General features: G+C 24.7%; 1 protein-coding gene across 3 annotated transcripts in view; it reads right to left on the bottom strand.

Moving 5' to 3' along the window:
• The window catches only part of LOC127283622 (protein Skeletor, isoforms B/C), a 71889-nt gene that overhangs the window by 7347 nt on the left and 47341 nt on the right, over nt 1-17201 (bottom strand). For 2 of the 3 annotated variants that reach the window (XM_051308609.1, XM_051308610.1), the window contains exon 8: nt 1383-1482. In XM_051308609.1, the coding sequence (XP_051164566.1) occupies nt 1383-1482 (100 nt within the window). Of the gene's footprint in view, nt 1-1382; nt 1483-6867; nt 7681-17201 lie in introns of those variants that run through there. The other variant, XM_051308611.1, reaches the window with a different exon arrangement.

Genomic DNA, 17201 nt, shown 5'->3' with positions numbered 1-17201 from the left:
AATTCTAAAATAAAATTTTTTACTTCTTTCAGAAATAAGAAAAGAATTTATAATAAATAAATACGGAATTTAGAAGCATTTCTGGCAACTTTTGCTCTGGATATAGTAATTTTTACTATATATTTCTTGAACAAACTTTACTATTTCACAAGTAATTTTTTCTATTTTCGAAGCAAAAGTTGACAGAGATTTACATATGGGGGATTTCATGTGAAGTGATCAAATGGGAAAAAATGGCTTTTTTCTTATAATTATTTTTTTCTCGTAAATCTTATAATAAATTTTTTTTCTATTAATATCACTTTCGAAAGCTGTTTTGATGCTCTTTCGATTGATAATATGTATGGATTTTTCCAAAAAAAAATTTTTTGCCCAAAAAATGAAACTCAAAAATAAATTTGACTTTTTCAGGGTGAAAGGTACGATTTTTTGTTGTTTTTTTTTTTAAATCGAAAGATGAGGTTTTTTCTATAAAAATATATAGTTGAAAAAATGAGTTAAAAAATGTTTGAATTTTAAGAATAGTAAAAAATGATCAAAAATAGCAAAAAATGCTCAAAAAAAAGCTCAGCTTTCGATTTTTTTAAAAAATCGTACCTTTTACCCCGAAAAAGGCAAATTTATTTTTAAGTTTCATTTTTTTTTTGAACAAAATTTTTTTTTACCTTGATTACTTCACCTGGGATCCCATATATATATATATATATATATATATACTTTATATATTTTTCCGTTACTTTTGATAATCGGTTTCTTAACTATAATCAAATAAATATTTACTTGAATAAAATAATTTTTATTTGAATTAATAATTTTTGTATTTGAAAAAAATACCATTTAATTGACGAGATAAATAATTATTTAATATAAAATATAAATATTTATTTGATAATTAATAGTCAAGTAACCGATTTTTTTTTTGAATTAAAAAAATTTTTATTTGCCTACTTTCAACAGGAATAATAATGATGTAATAAAATAATTCATTACATAAATATTATTCAAATGAAATTCAGGTACTTCTGAATAAAATTGTTTATTGCGGAAATTTATATTTTTTCCATAACGTTTCGACACCAATAATAATAATTATTTTTTTTTGAATTTATCACTAAAGATAGTAGAAAATTTTATCAATCACTCCGAATTCAATAATTATCATCACTCTTGACTCGGAGTGATTCATAAAATTTTCTATTTTCTTTAATTGTTATTATTATTATTATTATACTTTTTTTTCTTTTATTTGATTTGCCATTTATTAGAACTAATTATATTAACTAAATGTCATGTTCCTGTTAAAAGTTGAATTCGTCAAGTTTCGAGAGGTCAATCGAACTAACTCGATATCGACCTTTCTTAAAGTTGATTTCAAAACTTACCCAGCTTGCCGACAAGTTGAATGACTATACTGTCCCCAGCAACGGCCCATCGAACTTCAAAAGCAAGACTGTCCTCGAGAACTTCGCAGTTGAGTTTCGACTGAAATCATTTTAGAAAATAAATCCCTCATTTCCTTTTATACAAGATATAAATATATATATATTTAAGTACAAATAGAAAATTCGATTGAAAAACTTTTTTTTCAAAGGATTGGTGCAAAAATTAAACGAGGAAAAGGATTATTGTTTTTCTTCAATTAAAAAATATTTCATAAAGTATTCAGAATTTTCATATATATATATATTATTGAGTGAATAAAAGCAGCAAGTACAAAAGTACAAAAAAATGTATAAAAATTCTTATAAAATATATATTATAGATATTAAACCCTCACTAAAAAACAAATTCTACCTAGACAATTATTAGTATTATCGTTTTTTTTTTTTAATGAAATTTTCGTACTATTTTTTTCTTTTAGCTTTAATCGATTATTAATTTTAATTCAAATTTTTGTAAAATAAGATAACTAACATAAATTTAATTCACTACTTTTTTTTCTATTTTTCTATTTTATTTTTTATCCACGAAATTCACAACGATTATTCAATCATTGATTTGTGAAGAAATATTTGTTTTTTTTTTGAATAATTTTTTTGAAAAAATTCTATGAATAATTTTAAAGATATTTCTTGCAATATTGATCAAAAAAATATTAAAAACATTTTTTTTTATATTATATACAAAAATTATTCAAAAATTATACAAAAAATTTTTTTTTATAATTTTTCATCTTAAAAAAAATATATTTTTTTTTTTAATCTTTGATTATAAACGTTGTGTACTTTTTTAATCTTGCTTCAATAACGATTTTCCTTTGATAATTAAATAATTATTATCAATTAAATATTATACATTCGATAAAAAAAAAATTGTACGAAAATAATTTAAAATCTCGATAATAATTTTCTATTTGCTTTAGTAACGGTAAGCGTAATATAATACTGTGTGCGAGTGCAAGTAATTTAATAAAAATACAAATATAATATAAAATAATACATATAAGTAATAAAAGCTCTCAATGAAAGACAAGAAAACTGGCCTACACCTGGAAAGACGTCGAAGCAATCGTCCATCTCCTTCTTATTTTTTTGTTTCATGCCTTTAATATTTCTAATTATACTTTCAATTTTTATGCGCAAATACTTTTTGTTTCTTTTTAATTTAATCACAATCATTTTATACTTTAAAATTTAATCACATATCACAGTCAAAGTCATATATATCACTCACTATCGTTCCTTAATAATTCTTAATCACCGAGTCCTCCAGATTCTTTTTACTACTTTCACTTGTCCCGATTAAACAATACATTTCAATGAGAAAAAAAAATAATAATCGAAGTTTTTCTCATATTAAAGAAGCTGTAAAAGTGAAATTTTACAACTCTTGTTAATTTATTTACATTTTAATATTATTAAATTTGTATTTTTGTAATTAATTAATTTTTTTTCTTTATAATTTCAATATTTTTAAATTTTATTTGCCTTTGAATTTTTTTTATATTTTATTACTCTTTAAAACTTACAGAAAAATTTTTAAAAAAATTTTTAATTAAATTCTTATTTTATAGAATATAAATTTTGATTTTAGAAAGAAAATTTTAATTTTTGAATCTAAATTTCAATTCAAGAATGACAATTTCAATACTAGAAACTAATGGTAATGTCTAATTCTAGAATTTAAATTACAATTCCAGAATAAAAATTTCAAATTCACAATCTCACGTCTAATTCTAGAATCAATAAATTGTAATAACAGAATTTAGAATCTACTTTTGGAAAGCAAATTTTAAATCTGGATTCAAAATTCAAATTGTAAAATATGAATTCTAATTCTAGAATATAAATTCTTATTCTAGAGCCTAAATTAGAATTTTAGAATCTAAATTTCAAATTTAGAATTTTGATCTAATTCAAGAATCTATATAAATTGTAATTCGAGAATAAAAATTCTACTTTTAGAAAATAAATTTTATTTCTAGAATCTAAATTCCAATTCTAAAACTAAAACTTTGCGTTTACAAAGCAAATTTTAATTCAAGAATCCAAATTCAAATTGTAAAATATGAATTCGATTTCTAGAATCTAAATTATAATTTTTTAATTTAAATTTTAAATCCAGAATTTAAGGTCTAATTCCAAAATCTAAAAATTCTAATTCTAAAATAAAAATTCTACTTTTAGAAAACAAATTTTAATTCTAGAATCTAAATTCTAATTCTAGAATATAAATTTTACTTGTAGAAAACATTCCTAATTCTAGAATCTACAAATTATAATTGTAGAATATAAAATCTACGTTTGGAAAGCAAATTTTTATTTTAGAATTATTTTTATTCTAATTCTAGAATAAAAATTTTAGTTTTAAAATGCAAATTCTAATTCTGCAATATAAATATTTTATGTTTTGAAAGCAAATTTTAACTGTAGAATCTAAATTCTAATTCTAAAATGAAAATTCTACTTTTAGAAAGCAAATTTTAATTCCAGAATCTAAATTAAAATTCTAAAATCTAAATTCAAATTGTAAAATATAAATTTTAACTCTAGAATCTAAAATTCAAGTCCAGAATTCAAGGTCTAATTCTAGAATCTAAATTCTAATTCCAGAATGAAAATTCTACTTTTAGAAAGTAAAATTTTTAATTCTAGATTATAAAATCTACGTATTTGGAAAGCAAATTTTAATTATTGAATTGAAATTCTAATTTTTCAATGCAAATTCTAAATCTAGAATATAAAATCTAATTCTACATTTTAAATTCTAAATTTAAAGAAATAATAGTTTTCTCAAATAAAATGAAATTAAAAAAAAAATTCTCGTTAATTATTATCATTAAAATGAAAATTCAATATTTCCCTCTTTCTCTTGTTCAATCAGGACAAGTGGTACAAAATTATTCATGTGCAAATGCTTAAAAAATATCTACTGCCAGTCATCGGATATACTGACACGTTTATTTATGAGATTAACATTATAAAGCGTGCACTTTTTTTTTTTTTTTTTTTTGAGAATATTTTTCTCATCAATATTGTATAAAAACTAATTATATTTATTTCAAAAAGAAAAAAAAAAAATAATAATAATCAATATTAGATTCTCCGTATACAATAAATATCGCACTTGCCAGTAGTAACGTGAAAATAAATAAGGAAAAGCTGGATTTACTAGCAAGATCGAATGGAAGCTTTGTCCTCCAGAAAGTTTTCAAAGTAGTTTGGCAAAGTTTGAGATTTGAGAGTACAGCTGTGTCACGTCCCAACATTTTTGCGACTCGATCGTATTTAACAAAAGACCATCAGTTTATTTTGTTAAAACTTTAGTCGTTTCAGACACAATAGTACATATATAGAGAAACTGTATTCCATTCTAATTCCATTGTAATTTTTGTTTTTTCACGATTATTCGCTGGATATATTTTTTTTAACTTCTCAATTAAAAAAAAAAATTATATTTTAAATATTCTTATTGCTCCTTATTTATTTTGATCATTATTAATTGTAAAATAAAATAATTAATTCTCTATTTTCATAATTTTTTTCTTCTCTTTCAGTATAATAAATTATTTTAATTGTGTGTTTTTAAAGAATAATTTGATTCCTGAATAAAATTGTCGAGGCATTTGTTTACAGGACGAAGAGTGGTGAATAAACAAAAATTTAGAGAGTCTGAGAAAGTAGATATATTGGAAGAAAATGTTTAGAATCGATTTTCAAAATTAGCAAGTCTAATATCATCGACTAACAAAAGATTATAATACATGTGAAAAATGTTACGAGAATAATATCCCTTTTAAAGAATTGAAAGTCACTTCCTTATTTTTCTTACACTTTCTCTACTCGTTAAATTTTTATAAATATATATATATACATATTAAGTTAGTCAATTTTCCAAAATTAATTCTTCTACTTTATAAATATTTCTCTTCGACTATTATTTTATAATAATTTCACTGTTTCTCAATAAAATCTTGAAAAATATTTTTTTAAAAATCTTTTTGAGTTTTTAGTTATATTAATTTTTGGTTTTCAATCTTATTTTCGAAAAAAAGTTTAATTAAATATTTTTTGAGATCTTTAGAATTGTAAAAATCAAAAAAATTATTTAATTATATATTTATCTCAACTTTTTTATTTTCTCTCAAAATATTTTTTGGGATTTTTTTAAGAAAATTAATTTTTATTAAAGTTATTTTTCTCTAAAAACTAAAAATTTCTTTTGTCTAACCACTTTTTTCTCTAATTTCAACGATATCTTCCTTTTCAATCAAATTCATATTTTAGAGTCGATATCAAAACTATATACAAAACTTTTCAAAAAAATGTTACATTGAATAAAACATAAAAATTATTATTTTTGCATTCGATGTTTTTACTTTTGTTATTTTAATTATTTATAATTTTTCTTTAAAGGGAGATACAGGTGTAATTTCAAATCATCAAAATTAATGTTGTTAAGAGGTGTCAATTTTTTTTCTGTCATTATTTGGAATTTAAAATTATTGTGAATTATTAAAATTAAAAAAAAAAAATTTTTTGACCATTTTAAAAATTTTATTTTTTGAAAATATTAAAATGTTTAAAAATCCATACGATTGATTGTTCATAATCATGAAAAACGCCTATAAAAAAATTGCTGATAAAAAATAATAAAAATTATTATGGAAGAAGTTGAATTTTTAAGAAATAATTGGTAAAATCAAACCAAACTCTAATTGGTTTTGTTAAGGGTAACAATTTTTAAAAAAATTTTTTTAGAACCTGAAATCATATTTCACTACGAAACATGAAAAAAAGTTGGATTGGATTGTTCAGAATCATGAAAAAAGTGTATTAAAAAATCTGCAATGAAAAATAATAGAAAATTGCGACAAAAGTTAAAATTTTTAGTTTCTAAAAATTTCGAGCTTTATTTAAAAAATTATTAATGAATTAATTGTTTTTCCATTTTTCATAGTATATAACGGTTTTAAATACTCTCCCCTTAATTGCCTTTTTACATTAAAAAAAAATTTTTTTTTTTATTTTGAACATTGAAAATTTTTGTTATTTTTTATACTTTTTTATTTTTTACACTACTTTTTTTTCAATTTGTTACCTATTTACAATTTTTTAAATTTTTTATTTTGTATATACAAAATTTTTTAATGTTCAAAAAATTTTATGTACAAAATAAGAAATTAAACTTATATAATGAAATAATTAACAAATTGAAAAAAAATGTTGAAAATAACAAAGTTGAATAACCAAAAATTTTCAATGTTCAAAATAACAAAGAAACAAAAACGTTTTTTTAATTTCTAAAAAAAATGAAAAAAAAATGATAAATAATTATAATAACAATATTGCAAAAACATCGAATATTAAATAACAATATTTATGTATGTTTTGTTTTAATCTAACATTTTTTTGAAAAATTTTGTGTATACTTTTGATAACGATTCATATTTTATGATTAAAGTAAAAAATTTTCTATTTTCCTACGAAAAATCAAATTCGGGAAATTCGACAAGTGTACTCTTGAATTATTTTTGTTTTCTATAAAAAAAGCAGAAATTTTTTTTTTTTTTTTTGAATTAGATCTCGCTTCCAGCTTGAATATTATTATTATTATTTTTTATTAAAAACGAATAAAAGAGTCGTGTCTCTGGTCTCCTGGAAATCGTTCGAGTTTAGAATAAGATGTTTGTTGTGGCTGAGAGAATTGAGAAGACACAATCTCCCTGGGGCGTTGTAAATTTGATGTGAATCGAGAATTCTGATTCTCGTCGATACGCCTTTGTGGCGAAGAATTTCTAAGATGAGTTTGTTCCAATGGCACTTGATAGTTTTGTAAAATAAATTGACCCGAATGCACATTTCCTAATTGACGACGTAAATGATCGAAATTTGAAAGTGGATCATTTGCAATACGAGGAAGAGATGATTCCTGATGAAGTTGTCGATAAGGATGATATTGATTATTATTATTATTATTATTATTATTATTATTCAAGGAATCCTGATGAAGCTCAAGTGTTTTGGGTATACGATAGCCGACCGATTGGACAATTTGCACCTGATCATCGCGACGAAGAAGAGGTCGATAGGTCGTTGCTCGATGATGTTGATGGACCAATGAATTACCAAATTGCTGTTGATGAGAGGATGATGATGATGATGATGAGGATGTGGACGGAATGTATGTTTCTTGGTATTGTGAGAGTGCTGGTTTCTGTCCCTGCCCTCCGCGCACATTCTGCAACACAAGGACAGAGACAGAAAATTAGGCTTGGAATTCTGTCGCGATTCTTCTGAGAGGATCAAACACATATATCACAAGTGAACATTGGATTTGTGTACCTAAAATTATAAAGAGAAATTTAAACATGTTTTTTTCGAATTCAAAATTTCATTTTTTTTTTCGAATTCAAAATTTCATTTTTTTCATTTATTAATTTTTTTTTTGGAAAAAAATCCGAAAAAAGGGAAATAAATTTTTTTCTTCAATTTTCTATTATTAATTTCTTTGTATCTGGAGAATATAGATATTGAAAAAAAACTTTCTACTAATATAAGAATTTAATTTATAATGAAAGGATGAATTCTTGATTTCGTGTCTCTTGTACATTTATGTGCAGTGTTTGAGAGCAAGTAACAAACAGATGAATATCTCAGTGCTTGGGAAATCAAACATCTTTCTTGTTCATGACTATATATAATATCTAAACTCGAACTCCTTCAGGCTCACGGTTTGTGATTAGCTGTTACATTGGAAACCGCAGCAACCGAAGAGAAACTCTTGTCAACAACTAAATCAAGTCCCATATAAAAAGACCATTCATTAAATATCAACTATACTCAAAACAATTCAATTCAAGTGAGGAATTTTTTCATTTAAAAAAAAAATTACGAAATTTTTTAGTGAAAATATTTACAATATTTTACATTAGCACGATATAACCTAATAAATTATAATAAGCTACGAGTATATAATACACCGTCCGACAAAATTCAACTTTTTTTTTTACACACGAAAAAAACAATGATTTTCAGAAACTAGGACCAAAAAAAAGATACCCGTGTCTGGGCGTTTTGCTAGATCAGGTCATTTTTTGCTTTTAGGGGTAAAAACAACCCTTAAATGAAAGGTGATAGGAAATCTTGTACAAATTAATAATTTTTTATGAAACCTGGTATCTCGGGGTTTTCCGGGTCGCTGATTACGAATCTGATGTCAGATTTTCAAAATTCAAAATGGCGGATCCAATATGGCGGTTGAAATTTATAAAAATTCACCAATTCATTTGAAAGTTGTTACTTAGGGGTTTTTGGGGTCGCTGATTACGAATATGATGTCAGATTTTCAAAATTCAAAATGACGGATTCAATATGGCGGTCGAAATTTATAAAAGTTCATCGAATTCACTTGAAACTTGTTACTTAGGGGTTTTTGGGGTCGCTGATAACGAATATGATGTCAGATTTTGAAAATTCAAAATGGCGGATCCAATATGGCGGTCGAAATTTATAAATATTAATTATTTTTTGTAAAACTTGGTATCTAGGGGTTTTTGGGGTCTCTGAGTACGAATCTGAAGTCAGATTTTTAAAATTCAAAATGTCAGATTCAATATGGCGTTTGAAATTTATAAAAGTTCGTCGAATTCACTTGAAACTTGTTACTTGAAGATTTTTGGGGTTGCTGATTACAAATTTGATGTCGGGTTTTCAAAATTCAAAATGGCGAATCCAATATGGTGGTCGAATCTTTAAATCGTAAAAATAAGCGTCTAAAATTTACACAAACGTAATACAAGAGTTTTTATGAAATGTTTCTATTAATTTTATTTTATTGCATCATATTTGTTTCAGATTAAAAATCACTTAAAATAAAAATTTTAAAATGTTAGCTTGCAAATTTTAACAAAAAATTGATCGAACATTTAAATTTTCAAAATTATTTTTCAGATTTGTGATCTTCACCTTTATTAGATTTGGCGTTTTTATTATTTTTATCTGACATCACTTTCGTACTTAGAGACGCCGAAAGCCCTTAGATACCAAGTTTTACAAAAAATTAACAATTTTTATAAATTTCAACCGTCATATTGAGTCTGCTATATTGAATTTTAAAAATCTACAATCAGATTCGTACTCAGCGACCCCAAAAACCCAGAGATACAAAGTTTTATAAAAATCTAATAACATTTATAAATTTCGACCACCATATTCGATCCGCCATTTTGAATTTTGAAAACCCGACATCGAATTCGTTATCAGCGACCCCAAAAACCTTCAAGTAACAAGTTTCAAGTGAATTCGACGAACTTTTATAAATTTCGACCGCCATATTGAATCCGTCATTTTGAATTTTGAAAATCTGACATCATATTCGTAATCAGCGACCCCAAAAACCCCTAAGTAACAACTTTCAAATGAATTGGTGAATTTTTATAAATTTCGACCGCCATATTGGATCCGCCATTTTGAATTTTGAAAATCTGACATCAGATTCGTAATCAGCGACCCGGAAAACCCCGAGATACCAGGTTTCATAAAAAATTATTAATTTGTACAAGATTTCCTATCATCTTTCATTTAAGGGTTGTTTTTACCCCTAAAAGCAAAAAATGACCTGATCTAGCAAAACGCCCAGACACGGGTATCTTTTTTTTGGTCCTAGTTTCTGAAAATCATTGTTTTTTTCGTGTGTGAAAAATCGTGTCGGACGGTGATATAGAATATATATACAAAATTGAAAAATATTTTTAAATTAAATTCATAAAATATTATTCAATTTTGTTAAACCACGTTTAATGATTATTATAGACTGAAAAAAATATTTATTTCGTTCAAATAATCGATTACTTGACTATTATTAAATAAATATTTACTTGAACCAAATAATTTTTATTTTAATTAAATAAACTGTATTTGGAACAATAACTTCTGTATTTGAAAAAATACCATTTAATTGACTCAAATAATTATTTCAAACATATAAATATTTAATTGATAATTAAGAATCAAATAAATATTTACTTGAATTAAATAATTTATATTTGAATTAATAATTTTTGTATTTGAAACAAATACCATTTAATTGACTCGAATAATAATTATTTAATACAAATAAAAATTTATTTGGCAATTTAGTCAAGTGACCGATTATTTGGATCAAATAAATTTTTTTTTCAGTGCATTCTATTGAAATTTTTATTTACAAAATATAAATATAAAATATAAATAAATAAAATATAAAAATACAACAAATTTCGTTGACCTACAAAATTTTAATCTTCGAAAAGTTTCGTTTTTCAATATTTAAACAAAAAATTTCAAAATTTTCAAAACGTTTTCAAATATCTATCATACCTAATTGTTAATTAAAACAACAACAATAATAATAATAATAATAATAATAATAATAATAATATTTTTCATTTAAAAAATAATATTTTGCCTTATCCGAATTTTAAAACTACGAATATAAAATAAATTCAATATATAGCACAGAACTCCCCTAGTACAATTAATAAAATATAGACTAAATAAATATTTTTAAAAAAACAACTAAAAATAATAAATAAAAAGAAAATTAAATAACAAAAATAAAACAATGAATTTACAAAGTTTTTAACGGATTGAGAAAAAACTTCAAACAACTACATTTTTTTTTTTTTTTTTTTTTTACAAAACTAATTGAAATGTGAGAGAAATGCTCAGGAATGCGGACATTGACGTCAGAGTTTCAACAATTGTGCTTTTAACGCAGAATGGAGAGTAGAAGGCTTTTTCTATTTTTTTTTTATTTCTTTTTTTTTTTTTTTGCTGTTGTAAATAAACGATATATTTGTTGTGAACAACAATGATCCGAGTTTATGCTGGAAAAACTGTATTAAACTGAGGGTGGTGATGGGGGGAGAAAAAAAAAATCGTTAAGCAACAATGAGAAATGCGGCCGAGAGTATGACGTATTACGAGAATTGAAATTCAGAGATGATTCGCCTTTGACGTATGCGATGGAACTTGGTTTTGTGATAACTAGCGCAAAATTTGCAAGGAGATATTTGCATTTTGCATTTCTCTCTCTCTATATATATACATATATGAAACCGCTAGTAAAGTGCAGTTACCTACTCAAATATTGACTCGGGATGTCTCGCTACTTGGACTTTCTGCGCACAAAGATGTATATCTAAACTTGTTAAATTTAATGTTATTTTAAGATTTATGTAACAATTATCATCGAATATTGTATAACAGATTAAACGAAATTATTATCTATCAGTTGTAAAAATTTGTATACTTTTTAATTTTTAAAGGGTTATTTTTTTTAAAGGGGTGCGCATCATAACCTCCAAAAAGGTAACTCATTTAATATTTGTTTTTAAAGTAACTTTTAATGATTTAGTTATAAAATAAATTTCAAATAAAAGATTTGGCTTAAAATTTATAGTACATAAGTTTAAAATTAAAAAACACTTTGATAAGAGTTTATAATATTACATTTACATGATATTTATTAATATTATCACAAATTTTGTTATCCAGATTTAATGTACAAAAAAAGTTGCTTTTAAAATATAATTATTTAACAATTTTTTCATATTAATTGTAATTAAAAATTTTTTGTGGTTAGTCCCTAGTAGATTGCATGATACACACGAGGTTAAGATTAAAATTTTGTCTCAAACATATAAAAAATGGTGAAATATATAGTTAAATGATTAAAACAATAAGATTTATGTTTTTTGTGATGATTATTGTTAAATAATTATAAAAATTTAATGTTTTTTTGAATTTCAATACAGTGAAGTACAGTTTTTTTTACAGTTTTATTATGAACATTTGTCGATAAAATCAATATAGCCGCGCTTTTTGGAAGGTAGGTGGCAGCACTCGTTTTTTCTTTTCCTTAAATAATTCTAGTAATTTTTTTATCAAAAGCAAATCTTATATTTGTTACTAACAAAGTCTTAACCCGGAAGTTGTATACAAAAAATATATGGTGCACTTTTAAATTAGTCCAGCGGATGCTGAGCCAGCTCAAGATAAAGTTTAGATTTTTGAAAAAATTATCGAAAAAATAAATTTTCGAGATAATCCTTCGGGAATATCACCAATGAAATAAGAAAAAAGTTCCGAACAAAAAATGTATGGCGCACTTTTTGATTGGTCCAGCGGATGATGAGCTTCACTAAAAAACATTTTGGAAAATTTTTCAAAAAATTAAATTTCAGAGATAATCGCTCGGGAATACCACCAAAAAAATAGTCAAAAAGTTTGGAACAGAAAATGTGTGGCGCACGTTTTGATTGGTCCAGCAGATGCTGAGCTAGACTCAAAAAATCGTTGGAAAAATTTTCGAAAAAAAAAATTTGCGAGATAATGACTCGGGAATAATGCCAAAAAGTTGAGCAAAAAGTCTCGAACAAAAAATGTATGGCGCACTTTTTGATTGGTTCAGCGGATGCTGAGCTACACTCAAAAAATCGTGGGAAAAATTTTCGGAAAATAAAATTTGCCAGATAAGGACTCGGGAATAATGCCAAAAAATTGAGCAAAAAGTCTCGAACAAAAAATGTATGGCGCACTTTTTGATTGGTCCATCGGATGCTGAGCTACACTCAAAAACATTTTGGAAACATTTTCGAAAAATTAAATTTGCGAGATAACTGCTCCGGAATACCATAAATAAAATAGTCAAAAAGTTTCGAACAAAAAATGTATGGCGCACTTTTTGATTGGTCCAGCGGATGCTGAGCTACACTCAAAAACATTTTGGAAAAATTTTCGAAAAATTAAATTTTCCAGATAATCAATCCGGAATACCACCAAAAAAATTCGGAAAAAGTTTCGAACAAAAAATGTATGGCGCACTTTTTGATTGGTCCAGCGGATACTGAGCTACACTAAAAACATTTTGGAAAAATTTTCGAAAAATTAAATTTTCCAGATAATCAATCCGGAATACCACCAAAAAAATTCGGAAAAAGTTTCGAACAAAAAATGTATGGCGCACTTTTTGATTGGTCCAGCGGATGCTGAGCTACACTCAAAAACATTTTGGAAAAATTTTCGAAAAATTAAATTTTCCAGATAATCAATCCGGAATACCACCAAAAAAATTCGGAAAAAGTTTCGAACAAAAAATGTATGGCGCACTTTTTGATTGGTCCAGCGGATACTGAGCTACACTAAAAACATTTTGGAAAAATTTTCGAAAAATTAAATTTGCGAGATAACTGCTCCGGAATACCATAAATAAAATAGTCAAAAAGTTTGGATCAAAAAATGTATGGCGCACTTTTTGATTGGTCCAGCGGATGCTGAGCTATATTCAAATAAAGTTGAGAAAAAATTTGCGAGATAATGTCTATACGCAATACCGCCAAAATCATTAGAAAAAAGTCCCTAACAAAAAATACATGGCGCACTATTTGATTGGTCCAGCGGATGCTGAGCTACGTTCAAACAAGGTTGAGAAAATTTTTTTAAAAATTAAATTTCCGAGGTTATCGTTCGGGAATACCACATAATGAAATAAGGAAAAAGTCTCAAACAAAAAATGTATGGCGCACTTATTGATTGGTCCAGTGGATACTGAGCTAAACTCAAAACAATTTTGGAAAATTTTTGAAACAATTAAATTCGCGAGTTAACCGCCCGGGAATACCGCCAAAGTCTTTAGAAAAAAGTTCCGATCAAAAAATGTACGGCGCACTTTTTGATTGGTCCAGCAGATTCTGAGCTACACTAGAAAACAATTTCGGAAAAAATTTGGTAAAATTAAATTTGCGATATAATCGTTCCTGAATACCACCAAAGTCTTAACCTTTTACCTATTAATTTTCTGTTGAACAATTTCAACAAAAATTTGTTTTATTTTTTTACTTTATTCTCGACTATTTAGGTACAGAAAAGATTTAAAAAAAAATTTTTGTTATTAAAAAAATGATTAAATTTTGTTATTTTTATAAATAAATAAAAATAATTATATGAAATTAAAACAATTAAACGTAAATACAGTCGAGAGAAGTTAAAATAGTTTTTACCACTAATTTTATTCATATTATATTTAAAATACTTGAAACATAATTAAGTAAAAAGTTTCCGGTGAGACGAATGTAATTAACGTCATTTTGGAGAGTTTCGCGTGTACATATATAATAATAATAAAGCTTTCCAAGTGTCGCTTTCAGTTGGACAAAAGTTTGCAATTTATTTGAAAGACGCAATACTGGCTTTTGGGATCTTGGATTTAAACTTGAATTTATGTATAACGTTAGAGGAAAAATTTTTCACGATTTATTGTAGAACACGCGCAGGTCGATGGAAACTGAGCGGTGCTGAGAAAAGCCAGTGTAAAGTTTTTCTTGAGCGCAATGTGCGCGATCGGCATAGAAATTGATGTTATTGCTCTTATTCATTCTTATGCCATTTCTTGCAAAGCAATTTTACACATTCAAAACGTATATTTTTATAAATTGCAATTTGCCCACTTTTTTAAAGAAACGTTCATATAATGACTCTAAATATTGCAAAAAGTAATTCATATTTCCATATATACATTAAAATCGTCACATTACTATTTATTATAATTATTATTATGTATTTAATTAAATTTTATTTCTAATTTAAATACAATTTTAGAGAAAGAAAAAAAAATTGAAGCGATTAAAAGTGAAAGAAATGTTATTTTAAAAATAATATACTTTCAATAAAGTCTTCAAAATTGTTTTGAAATAAATTGAATTTTTAAACATATAGTTTGTTTTTTTTGAATTTTCAAATATTGGAATAAAATATTAAAAATAAAAAAAAAATTCACACAATCTAAAAGTAAGGAGAAAATTGTGTAAATACTGAAAAAATTTAATAAACTGGCTTTCATACTTTTTTTTCGATGGAATTATTATGAGATTTTCGTGTCAAGGAAAGAAAAAAATTTTTGCGGATAATCTTGTTCTTGTGCATTCCTATCTAAACTTCTCGCCTTTGTGGTTACAAGCGTAACAACAACACTGCCGTTTACACTTACACATTTTATGCGGCTGTATAACAAAACACAGAGTAAATTCCCTTCTACGCGGATAAAACTTATATATCCGGTTAAGTTAATTCATTTTGTTATATAGAATTTTTTTTTTATCTATTTTTTTATACTTTTTTTATTTTTTAAATTGAGATATACTATAGGTATACATATATATATATAAATATATATATAGATGTATTCTTTGCTTTTTTTCAAACTCAATGGGATATTTGCAATCTATACTTCAACAGCATAGCTTTTATTGTGAGTGATATGTGACGATTTAAAAAAAAAAAATTTGATAGATGGGAAATACAATTTTTTTTTTTAATCCGCTAAACTTTTATTTTAAGGCATTAGTCGCGTGACTATAGTATACGTAAAAAAAAGTTGCAAAAAATTGACTGTTTTTGTTAATACATATATAGCGTTTTATATAAAGTATCAATTTCTTTGGTGTCAACAATAAAAATATATGAATTTGATAATTTCAAAATTATTTCACTCGAAAATGAGATTAAATGAAATTAATAATTCATATGCAAAATAATTATTTTTTTAAATGTAAAAATATATTTTTTAAAAATGTAAACAAAGATAAGTTATTTCTTTTATGGGGAAATTAAAACGGTAAAATTGAAAAATATTTTTTCTTAAAAAAGTAAAAAGAATCTTTTTACTTATGAAAAAAAGATCTCTAAATTTCCAGGAAAAACTGTGAATTTAATTAACCAGGAATTATAATTGAATTAAAAATATAACTGTTTACTAACAATTTTTTTTTAATTTTTATTTATTCATTTCAAATTCTACTGTTTTGAAAATTCAAATAAATTTCTTTATTTATTTACTTTTAAAAACTGGCCCAATTTTCTCAATTTTGTTCCCTTAAAATTTACCGTTTAATTTAGGAATTTTTTATATTCTGGACTTTTTTCAATTCCTTTAAATTTTCTATTTTCTCATTTTTTTCTTTTTTCTTAAATTTTCGTTTTCTCTTTCTTAATTTTTTTCTCAAACTCTTCACAGTAAAAACAAAGTCTTAAACCGTTTACACCTTAAATTAAGCCCATATATTTTGCATAAGTCTGTCCTTTTATAATTGGTCTGACTCCGTTTACACCTTAAATTCAGCCTCAAAAATAGGCTGAAATCAAGATTTCTTTTTTAGTGTGTTCTTTTTTCAGTTTTATCTGAAAATTCCCTTTTTATTTGAAAAATTCTTTCTTTGCTAATAAATAAATAAATAAAAAAAGTAAATAAATATATATTTATTACGGTGTCTATAGTAACCGAAAAAAAACTTTATTGACAGTTAAATAGATGACCAAAATTTCGAGAATTGAAAATACAATTAAAAAATTTCCAAATATTCAACTTTTTCCTCAAAAATATTTTGTTTTCTACTCATTTTTTATTTATTAATCATTATTGCTTTTTAATGAAACTTTCACGAAACAATTTCAGAAAGTAAATTCATAATCGCGAAGTTTCTTTAAAAAAATTTCGCTAATAAAATCAGAATTAAAATTAATTAAATTTTCAAAACTTTTTTCAATCATCATAATATATTGATATGTAGTTTAATTTCATATTTTACGGTTATTAAATGAATAAAGTGTTTTTTTTTATTTAAAAAGAAAATATGTATTCTGTTATTATACCGAACTTTCTACATATTATTGTAGACATTGATTAATTTTTCCGTCTTCTCATGAATTTTCTCTTTTGATTCT

The sequence above is a fragment of the Leptopilina boulardi genome, unplaced genomic scaffold, assembly GCF_019393585.1.
Source record: "Leptopilina boulardi isolate dan_hultmark-lab unplaced genomic scaffold, ZJU_Lbou_2.1 LbouV2_310, whole genome shotgun sequence".
In the NCBI taxonomy this organism is placed as follows: domain Eukaryota; kingdom Metazoa; phylum Arthropoda; class Insecta; order Hymenoptera; family Figitidae; genus Leptopilina; species Leptopilina boulardi.
Note: the sequence above shows the minus strand (reverse complement) of the source record. Positions and strands in the feature narration are given on the sequence as shown.